The sequence below is a fragment of the Piliocolobus tephrosceles genome, chromosome 3 (genome assembly GCF_002776525.5).
Source record: "Piliocolobus tephrosceles isolate RC106 chromosome 3, ASM277652v3, whole genome shotgun sequence".
Taxonomy (NCBI): Eukaryota; Metazoa; Chordata; class Mammalia; order Primates; family Cercopithecidae; genus Piliocolobus; species Piliocolobus tephrosceles.
This window is the reverse complement of record NC_045436.1, coordinates 105897759-105909217: the sequence shown is the minus strand read 5'-3', so window position 1 is coordinate 105909217 and position 11459 is coordinate 105897759. Positions and strand designations below refer to the sequence as shown.

At 41.1% G+C, this 11459-nt stretch overlaps 1 protein-coding gene across 11 annotated transcripts in view; it reads right to left on the bottom strand.

Moving 5' to 3' along the window:
* Positions 1-11459, bottom strand: part of HELQ (helicase, POLQ like) — a 48935-nt gene that overhangs the window by 3111 nt on the left and 34365 nt on the right. For 9 of the 11 annotated variants that reach the window (XR_002733700.2, XM_023222496.2, XM_023222494.2 and 6 more), the window contains 2 exons: positions 8093-8206; positions 6699-6833 (listed from right to left, as the gene is read on the bottom strand). Coding sequence is in view for 9 of the 11 variants with exons in the window: in XM_023222496.2 (XP_023078264.1) it covers positions 6699-6833; positions 8093-8206 (249 nt within the window). In the remaining 2 variants the exon portion in view is untranslated. The remainder of the gene's footprint in view (positions 1-6698; positions 6834-8092; positions 8207-11459) is intronic. The other 2 variants (XR_002733699.2, XM_023222498.2) reach the window with 1 other exon arrangement.

The following is an 11459-nucleotide window of genomic DNA, read 5'->3' as shown; positions in this document are numbered from 1 at the left end:
GACGGAGTCTCGCTCTGTCGCCCAGGCTGGAGTGCAGTGGCCGGATCTCAGCTCACTGCAAGCTCCGCCTCCCGGGTTTACGCCATTCTCCCGCCTCAGCCTCCCAAGTAGCTGGGACCACAAGCGCCCGCCACCTCGCCCGGCTAGTTTTTTGTATTTTTTAGTAGAGACGGGGTTTCACTGTGTTCACCAGGATGGTCTCGATCTCCTGACCTCGTGATCCGCCCGTCTCGGCCTCCCAAAGTGCTGGGATTACAGGCTTGAGCCACCGCGTTTAAACCCCAAACCAAATAACATTCTAACACATTGTTTTAATTATATACTCTCAGAATGAAGACAAAAAGTGCTGTAAATAAATACTGCATTTGTTTGGTTTTTTTGGAGTGGTATAATTTAACAATTCTGCAGTTACTTTCAGTGCATTCTAAGATTGAGGAAAACAGAGAAATATATTAATAAACACAGGGATGAGGTTTCTCATTATTGGAGAAAGGAAGTACAAATATGAAAAAGAGGAAGACTATAGTAAGTCCTGTATGGGATTAGAGTGGCAAATTAATGATTGGAAATTCTTTGACACCTTCATTGAGAGATGGGATCTAATTCTACTCTTGAATCTGTGCTAGCCTTTGTGATTCACCTGTAACTAATAGAATGCAGAAGAAATGATGCCGCATGACAGGGCTCAGTTTAAAAAAGGCCTTGGGGTCTTGAAATGAGATCATTCCAAGCTCATGTGAATCCTCCCTCTCAGACCCTAGCATCCACATTGTAAGAAAGCAAGCTAGGATAAGCAAGGTGGCTCACACCTGTAATCCCAGCACTTTGGGAGGCCAAGGTGGGGAGATTGCTTGAGCCCAGGAGTTCGAGACCAAACTGGGCAACATGCAGAAACCCCACTTCTTAAAAAAAAAAAAAATTATGTAAATTAGCTGGGTGTGGTGGCACATGCCTGTGGTCCCAGCTACTTGGGAGACTGAAGTGGCAGGATGACCTGAGCTTGGGAGGCTAAGGTTGCAGTGAGGCAAGATTGTGCCACTGCATTCCAGTTGGGGTGAGAGGGAGATCTTGTCTCAAAAAAAAAAAAAAAAAGAAAAAAAAAAGAGAAAGTCAAGCAACATAGAGATTATAAATAGATAAATAAGAAACTGCAATGTTTTAAAAGATATTATACCAGATTGACTAAAAAGAGACAGAGACAATACAAAACATCAAGTGCCTTTGAACACATATATATATTTTTAATTTAGAGATAGGGTCTCCCCCAGGCATAGTGGCTTACTCCTGTAATCCCAGCATTTTGGGAGGCTGAGGCGGGTGGATCGCTTGAGCTCAGGAGTTGGAGACCAGCCTGGGCAGCATGGTGAAAAAAAATAAAAAAAATAATTTAGTTGGGCATGGTGGTGCCTGCCTGTGGTCCCAGTTACTTGGGAGGCTGAAGTGGGAGGACTGCTTGAGCCTGGGAGGTTGAGGCTGCAGCAAGCCAAGATCATGCTACTGCACTCCAGCCTGGGTGACAAAGTGAGACCCTGTCTCAAAATAAATAAATAAATAAATAAATAAATAAATAAATAAAATTAATTAATTAATGAAATTAAATTAAAATAGAGATAACATTGCTTTGTCGCCCAGGCTGGAGTGCAGTGGCATGAGCATAGCTGACTGCAGCCTTTATCTCCCAGGCTCAAGTGATCCTCCCATTGCAGCCTCATGAGTAGCTGGGACCACAGGTGCACATCATCATGCCTGGCTAATTTTTAAAAAAATTTCTTTTGTAGGAACAGGGTCTTGCTATGTTGCCCAGGCTGATCTCAAACTCCTGGCCTTAAGTGATTCTCCCACCCTGGTCTCCCAAAGTGCTGGGATTACAGGTGTGAGCCACTACACCTGACCCTGAACTCTTGAACTTCAATATTCTTGAACTACATATAGGAAGCACATTGAGAAAGCTACCTAGCAGCAAACATGGGCTTATTGTTTATGGAAAAGGTTCACTCAAATGAGAGAACCCAAAGCCAAGAAAAATCATTCCCAGAGAGAAGAACTGGGACATAATTAAAGAACTGGCCACATGTAGCTGGCTGGATTTCAGAACTGCTGCTATGCACTACCCATTTTCCTTCTTTATGAATGAGGGTGTACTATGGTTATCCTATTTCTGGTTTCACTGTTTTAGGTAGTGTCTCTTTAGGTCACTGGTCTTCAGAGTAAGAAGAACTGTAACTTGTGAAACTGTATTGAAGGTGCATCACTCACACCTGGACTTGATTTAAAATACTGGATCTGAGTCTGATGCTGTGATATTATGATATACACATACTGGTTTTCATCCACGGTTCCTGGCTCATAACTCCCACAGCCCTTGTTACAATGTTGGGGCACTTTAGACCTTAGAAAACAGAATTTCTGTCTCTGACCTTCTTCTGCCCTCCTTTTGCCTAAGGCAGAACTCTACTCTGATCATTGGGTCTTAAAACCCTCATTCCAGGTTGGGTGCAGTGGCTCATGCTGTAATCCCAACACTTTGGGAAGCCAAGGTGGAAGGACTGCTTGAGGCCAGGAGTTCAAGACCAGCCTGTGCAACATAGCAAAGCCTTGTCTCTATTAAATAGAGCAAAGATTAATTAAAAATTAAAAACATTAGCCAGGCATGGCACCTGTCTGTATTCCTAGCTACGCCTGAGGCTGAGATGCGAGAATTGCTTGAGCCTGGGAGGGGATGGCTGCAGTGATCTATGATTGTGCCATTGCACTCCAGCCTGGGCAACAGAGCAAGACCTTGTCTCCAAAAGAAGGTAAAAAGACCCTCATCCCAGAGTGTCCTGCCCCATACTCTGGAGAAGCGAATGCTGCACAGAGAGGCCAGAAGCATCTGAATAGACAGGTCTTGCTGGGTTTCCCCACTCAGTCTGTTAGTATTATTAATAAATCATACCCTTTTGGTCCAGTCACATTTCTACATGATTGTCAATCATGCCAACCCAATAAAGTTTCCATAAGAGGTCTAAGAGTACAGGGTTCACAGAGCTTCCAGACCGCTGAGCCCATGGAGGGTGATGTGCCCAGGGAGGACATGAAAGCTCTGTGCCACTTCCCCCATACCTTGCCTTATGAATCTCTTCATCTGTATCTTTGTGATATCCTTTATTACATACATGTTTTCCTGAGTTTCGTGAGCTGACTGAACCCAGAGAAGAGGCTGTGGGAACCCCAACTTGAAGGTGGTTGGTAAGAAGTTTTAGAAGCCCAGACTCCAGCTAGATAGTGTCAGGACACCCAGCTGATGTCTGCTGCAGAAATGATTGCTTGTTTTTTGGGAACAAATCTCTCACATTTGGTCACAGAAATCTTCTGTCTGTGTTGTGTTTGTTGAGTATTCAGTGGGGGAACAACAACAAAAAAGACTGAGTTTTTCCTAATAGAAGCTATAATGGAAAGGCCTTTTGGGGGTTAATATATTTTGCATGTGGGAGGAACAAAAACAATTTGTGACCAGAGGGCAGATTTTAAAGATGACTGCAAATTGTTTGACACTCTTCTCATGAGGAGGTGGTCTGATCCTCTTTCCTTTCAATCTAGGTCTTAATGGTTTTCTAGTAACCAACAGTATGCAGTGGAAACGACACTGTCTGACTTCTGAGTTTGGCTCAGAAGACTTCTTGCATTTTCTGCCTGGATATCTTAGAATGCTCACTTTCTGGACATTCCCTCTGAAAACCTAGTTTCTATGCCACAAGGACTGAAGCCACATGGAAAGGCCGTATGTAGTTGCTCCAGTTGAAAGCTGAAAAGCCCCAGTTGCCTCTAATTATCAGCTGTTGGTCATGTGAGTGAGTCACCTGAGTCATCCAGCTCGGCTGGGCCTTATGACTATAGCGCCAGTCAACTTCTGACTATAGTTGCATGAGACCCAAGTGACAAGCACCCAGCTGCACCCCTCCAGAATTCCTAATCTACAAAAACATGAGCAAAATAAGATGGCTGTTTTGAGCCACTAAGTTTTGGAGTTAGACTCTGTCACACAGCATATGTACCTGGAAAAATCAGAATTAGGGTTATCAGTATGAGCTCATGGCCTTCAGTAATTTACACATAAGTATAGAAAAATGCATAGACATACATCAGCTAGGGTGTTCCTAGCTAGTGACCTAGTTCCACGGGCCCTAGAGCTGGCTTCTGGGCAAGTTCAACAGTACACTGTAGGCAGCTTCCTGGCAGTTTTGTGAGCACTCCAGTGGGCAGTTTCTGCTTATTAGCCTTGGCTGTAGAACCACAACAAACTTCCCAGCATCCAGTGGCAATGAAGTCCGAATCCCATCCATAGGGGTGCTGTGGGGTGGGGATGGACCATCTCTCAAATGTATTCCTTCCTGAATTCTTCAACATTCTGTTGACCCCTTAGAGGTCTGTTCAAATTACTATGTGGTTTCTGCCTCCTAATGATTAGATGCTGACAGACACAGCCAGAAAATAAGAAAATACTTCAAGAATGATGATGAAGGTCAAAAAGCCACACAAACCAGTTTTCAGGGGCTTCCACTGGCCAAATCTGAGGCCATTTGAGCACCAAAATAAGGAACGTTATTAATGGGTTATAACCCATTGAATATGTCTGCACCTATAAGCATGTACTGATAAATGAATAAATAAAGGAAAAGCTTTTCCTCATAGTAAAACATCAGTAAATAAATCCAGAAGGAATAATGAAGTTAGAAAACCACCACTTGATAAACATCATGGAAATAATGGAGTTAGACAAACATCACTAGTAAATGCTGAAACAAGTGTGTCAAAGTTTAATGAACTTTTTTTTTTTAGGTGCTATAGCAAAGGAAATGACTATAACTTCATCCCTACCAACCCCAAGAACTCCTAATTTAACAGGACAAGGTCAGTCTTAGTGGTTTCATCTATAAACTCAGGGTAACACTGACTTTGTCCACCTCATAGGTTTGTTGTAAAGAACGATTAAGGTAAAGTAAGCAATGTGAGCACCATTAAGAAATGATGGAAATTTGCTTTTTAGCTAATTCTGATTTATATATGCAAATAGTAAAACAATGAAGTTTCAAAGAAGCCAAGCAATTTCAGACTAAAACTATAGTTGAGATCAAGAAGGAAAAAATCTCAAATTGCTGTGGAACAGCTCTACCCACAGGGAGCAGAAGGCAGTGACAAACTGGGTTGCATCTAGCAAAGGGTAACTAGGACAGTGAATGGCCTAAAGCTCCATTATTTAATACAGATAAAAGCAACAGAAAAGAAAAACCCGTGGGGGCAATAAGAGCTGTTTTTGAATATGTGAAAAACAGCATACAAACAAAAAAGGAGTCCAGTTCCAGAGGCGGTACTCTGATGCAATGGTAAAAATTTTAAGAAGGCAAAATTTAGCCTCGGTATATCAGGATAATTTTTGTAACACTAAGAGCATACAAAAATAGAACCACCTAATTTTTGATGATGCAAGTTCCTTGTCAATGATGGTGCTCAAAGGTGGAGAGACCAGATGTCGGGATGCTGAGGGAAGGATTCCTGTGACGAGAACTTTGGGAGGCAGAGCTCAGTGACTTCCAGGGTTCTTTGTACTTCAATGAACCCTTGAAATGGTCTTTTTTTTTTTTTTTAAGACAGACTCTCACTCTGTCTCTCAGGCTGGAGTGCAGTGGCATAATAGCTCACTACAACCTCCACCGCCTGGGTTCAAGTGATTCTCGTGCCTCAGCTTCCCAAGTAGCTGGGATTACAGGTGTGGACCACCACGCCTGGCTAATTTTTATATTTTTAGTAGAGACAGGGTTTTACCATATTGGCCAGGCTAGTCTCAAATATCTGGCTTCAAGTGATCCATCTGCCCCTTGGCCTCCCAAAGTGCTGGGATTACAGGCATGAGCCACCGCACCTAGACATTTTTTTTTTTTTTTTGAGACAGAGTCTCACTCTGTTGGCCAGGCTGGAGTGCAGTGGTATGACCCTGGCTCACTGCCACCTCCGTCTCCTGGGCTCAAGCAATTCTCCTGCCTCAGCATCCCGAGTAGCTGGGATTACAGACATGTGCCACCAAGCCTGGCTAATTGTTGTATTTTCAGTAAAGATGGGGTTTCACCATGTTGGCCAGGCTGGTCTCGAACTCCTGACCTCAGGTAATCCACCCGCCTCAGCCTCCCAAAGTGCTGGGATTACAAGCATGAGGCACCATGCCCGGCCTTCTTTTTTGTTTTTGGAGAGGAGGGGCGGGACAGGGTCTCACTCTGTCACCCTAGCTCACTGCAGCCTTGAACTCCTGGGCTCAAGCGATCCTCCTGCCTCAGTCTCCTGAATAGCTAGAACTACATACAGCACAAACTACCACACCCAGTTAGTTTTTAAATTTTTTTGCAGAAACAGTCTCATTATGTTGCCCAGGCTGGTCTCAGTCTCCTGATTTCAAGTCATCCTCCCATCTTGACCTCCCAAAGAGCCGGGATTACAGGCATGAGCCACCATTGAAATTTTCTTTATTTTTTAGCAAGTCGTTTCTCTGTTTAGCAAGGCTTGTCATAACAGATGCACTATTTTTACTCACAAATATGAGTATGTACTTTTGTATCTATAGAAATAAACAGTTATGCAATGTTAAATGTTTTTGTTCTGATGTCTACAACACAAGCAAATAACAATACACAAGATTATTAAGGTTAAAAAATGGTTTGTTTGCTTACCTTTGCTGATGCAACAATTTGCTTGGCTTGACGTCTTGATAAATGATCAATTGTCCTTATGAGCACTTCAGGATTTGCATTAGCTAAGTGCATTAGACTTTTGTAACCTGCACTGTATAACTGTTTTGCTCGACCCTGAAAAGTGTTGCAAAAATCAGTAGGATAATAATTTGGGATTAGAAAAAAGAAAAGTAAGCACTTTACTGAAAAGAACAAAAACTGCATGTAAGAGACTGGGATAAACTAAGATAATAAAGTAAATATGAAGAGATAAGACATGAAAATCCTGAGGAATTTTTAAAAATGCATTTGGGTGGTTCCAAACTGACCACAAGATAACTGTATTTCTATCCAGCTTGAGTCAACTGATGTGTGCTGCAATTAACAATAGAAGCTGGTTAAGGCACTTAGATTGGTGGTATCATCTCATATTCTCAAGTAAAATGTTCCAGTCCAGTATCTTTCTTTCTTTTTTCTTTTCTCTCTCTTTTTTTTTTTTTTTTTTGAGATAGAGTCTTGCTCTGTTGCCCAGGCTGGAGTGCAATGGTACAATCTTGGCTTATGGCAACCTCCACTTCCCAAATTCACAAAATTTTCTTGCCTCAGCCTCCCAAGTAGCTGGGATTACAGGCGCATGATACCACACCTGGCTAATTTTTGTATTTTTAGTAAAGATGGGGTTTCATCATGTGGGCCAGGTTGGTTTTGAACTCCTGACCTCAAGTGATCCACCCACCTTGGCCTCCCAAAGTGCTGGGATTACAGCAGAAGCCACCTCACCCGGCCAAGTCCAATATCTTTCAATGTTCTCACCATCTACTCAGGGGACCACTGGTGTCTCTGTGTGTGTGTGTGTGTGTGTGTGTGCATGCGTGTATCCTAAGTAGAACTCCTCTGACTCAAGAACTGAATAATAGAGAATAAACTGAAGTTGAGGGTTGGCTGAAAATAGAAAGCCAGAAAACCAGTTGCGAACCCTTTCTTCTTACTCTCTTAGAAAAAATACAAATGACCCTTGCTGCCACTGAATCACCATTACCTTAAACAAGCACTGAGTCCAAACTGACAGAAGGTAATTCTTCAAAGGATTGGAGGAAGGAGCAAGTGTTAAGGACAATTGGTAGCACAACATACTTGGAGACAGTCACCCCCACCTTTCCTGCTATGGTTTTTTTTTTTTTTACAACTGAGATTTTTCATCAGGTATGCCATCTAATAACAGTGGATTTCTGAAAGGCCATAGCAGCTATTTGTTTTAAATAAAAGACTCCCATGACAAATGAGCAATAAGGCTCTTGCTATCACTTCCCCTGTAATAAGACTTCACAAAATAATAAAACCTGGCTTCTGTATTAATCGACATAATTTCAATTGGGAAACTGCAAGCTACTGACCTCTAAAACTCCAGTAACTTCCATGAGAGGAATTAGTTCTGCCTTTACACAGTAAGTCAGCTTCTTTGTAAGTTCTACCAAAAGGGCTCTGTAAACCCAAAACTCCTCAAGCTCCTATAGAACACAAAGAAACATATAAAATTTTAATTTTATAAGTTATTTCAAAGTTTGGTTTGTGTGACGGGGGCTCAGAGAGAATGTTCCTTATATAAGTTCTGGAACTTGAGTTAAGCCACAGATGAAAGATGATTCTAAGCAAAATGGATGTGAAGAAACATGGTGAGGACCCTGAGGAACCTGAGGAACTGGTTTTAGGATGAGGACAAGACTGAAAACTGAAGAATAAGTCAATAAAAAGAGTTCTGGTCATTTTAATCAAAATACCTGGAAGCAAATGCAGTTTTTCTTTCCCAAGTGACTAAAAACAATTCCTACGTCTGGGAATTTATCCTGAAGATGAATATTAAATATGGAAATATTCAAATATAACATGATGTTCAATGCAACAATACAATAATAAAAATACTGGAAGTCATGAGTCAGTAACTGTTCAAGCTAGATGGATAAATGAGAATTCAATATAGTATTTTGTCATATATATTTGCAATATTCTGTTATAGTAGTTTATTTTATTTAAAAGATCCCTTTCTAGCCTTTGGATATCACTGTGAGAATACATGATGAATGGAACAGCATTAGCTAGCCTCTTGTGACCACTAAGAAAGAAATCAATGTGGCCGGGTGCGGTGGCTCACACCTGTAATCCCAGCACTTTGGGAGGCCGAGACAGGCGGATCACGAGGTCAGGAGATCCAGACCATACTGGCCAACATAGTGAAACCCTGTCTCTACTAAAAATGCAAAAAAAATTAGCGGGGCGTAGTGGCGGGCGCCTGTAGTCCCAGCTACTCAGGAGGCTGAGGCAGGAGAATGGCGTGAACTCGGAAGGCAGAGCTTGCGGTGAGCCAAGATCGTGCCACTGCACTCCAGCCCGGGCAACTGAGCGAGACTCTGTCTCAAAAAAAAAAAAAAGAAAGAAATCAACGTAATGAAGATGGTAGAGTAAAAAGAAGAAAACCTTGAACAGCACTATTAAATCAATCAACCCTGAAGCTGCCTTAGTTTTGGCATGCCTGTTATATAAAATAATTATTTTTTCTTATTGTTTAAACCTTGATGGGTTTTTCTGTAACTTGTAGTTAAAAGCATCTTAGCTAAGACAATTAATGTACCATTTCACAGCATTTATAACTTTTTAAAATAAAAAATACCTTAAAACAAGCTTGTCCAACCTGTGGCCCACAGAGCACATGCGGCACAGGATGGCTTTGAATGTCACCCAAAACAAATTTGTAAACTTTCTTACAACATCATGAGATTTTTTTTTTTTTTTTTAGCTCATAAGCTATTTTTAGTGTATTTTATGTGTGGCTCAAGATGATTCTTCTTCCAATGAGGCCCAGGGAAGCCAAAAGATTGAACACCTCTGTCTTGAAATATTGAAAGTAGACCAGATGTTGTGGCTCATGCCTGTAATCCTAGCACTCTGGGAGGCCAAAGTGGGAGGACCGCTTGAGTCCAGGAGTTTGAGACTAGCCTGCGCAACACAGCAAGACCCCGTCTCTATTGATAATAATTTGAAAAATTATATACATGTAATATATATCATATAATTATATAATATTTACGTTATATGTAATTCTATAATTATGATATATAAAACTGAAGTAAATTAATTAGAGCACAAATTGTCAGCTAGATTTTTCTTAGGATTAGCCATCAAATGATTGCTGTGTTTCTTGATGCTTTATAGAGTTTTTTACTTGAACAATTCTATAAGGCTCAAGTCCTCATAGTCACAATGAAAACAAAGGGAAACAATATTAGGGAGAGCATCTTTAAATATAAAAAAACCACACACATAGAAAACCTAAGAAAATACATTTTAAAGGCTAGTTTCTTCTTATTACCCATAATTTTTGTCTTCTGTTTAACTAGCATGTGCTCAGGGGGTATAAACCAACATTTAAAAATCAGCACAAGTAAAAGACATTTAGAAAGCTAAATTTGTTAGAACAATTATCATTTAATCCAAAGTCAAGTATTTTTGAATTATTTACTCCCTTCATTAGCACATATGACAGAATTAATTGCCACATGCATATACAGAATATGAAGGTTTAAGAAAGGGAAAATGAAGTAAATTTTAAGTTTAGAAAACAATTCATAGGAAAAAGTTTTTAAAAATTGACTTGGAAACAAACATGGAAAGGATTATTATGCTATCCAATAAGAAGAAATATAAATGCAGCAAAAATGGCTTATATTATAAACACACAAAAAATTATCTGGATGTAAATGTCTGGTAAGCTTTATTGTGCTATTTAAAGGAATTCTGAAAGCTTATTTTAATAAAGTCTTAAATCCATTGCAAATGCATATGGCCAGAATAAGGTTTTCTTCTTAAATTGTTCTATAAAATACACATTTGATGTAAAAACTTTAAATAGTTGCCTGACACTGGAAGCAAATATAATAAATTACAGTGGCAATCAAGAGAATATGGGGCCAGGCGTGGTGGCTCATGCCTGTAATCCTAGCACTTTGGAAGGCCAACCTGGAGAATCACGTCAGCCTTGAAGTTCATGACCAGTTTGGGCATCATAGTGAGAACCCCCCATTTGTACAAAAAAATTTAAAAAACTGGCTGGGCGCTGTGGCTCATGTCTGTAATCCCAAAACTCTGGGAAGCCCAGACGGGCGGATCACTTGAGGTCTGGAGTTCGAGATCAGTCTGGCCAATATGGTGAAACCCTATCTCTACTAAAATTACGTAAATTAGCTGGGAGTGGTGTTGTGTGACTGAAATCCCAGCTACTCTAGAGGCTGAGGCAGGAGAATTGCGTGAATCCGGGAGGTGGGGGTTGCAGTGAGCCAAGATTGCACGACTGCACTCCAGCCTGAGACTCTATCTCAAAAAAACAAAAAAAAATTTAGCCAGGTGTGGTGGCACATGTCTGTAATCCCAGCTACTCACGAGGCTGAGGCAGAAGGATCGCCTGAGCCCCAGAGGTCAAAGCTGCAGTGAGCCTGGATTGCTCCATTACACTCCCAGCCTGGGCAACAGAGTGAGACTCAAGTAGCTGGGACCACAGGCGTGTGCCACCATGCCTGGCTAATTTTTGTTATTTTTTGTAGAGACAGGGTTTTGCCACATTGCTCAAGCGGCTGGTCTCGAACTCCCGGGTTCAAGTGATCCACCTGCCTTAGCCTCCCAAAGTGCTAGGACTACAGGTGGGAGCCATGGCATCCATTCAAAATTAAATTTATTTATTTATTTATTTATTTTTATTTTTTATTTTTTTTT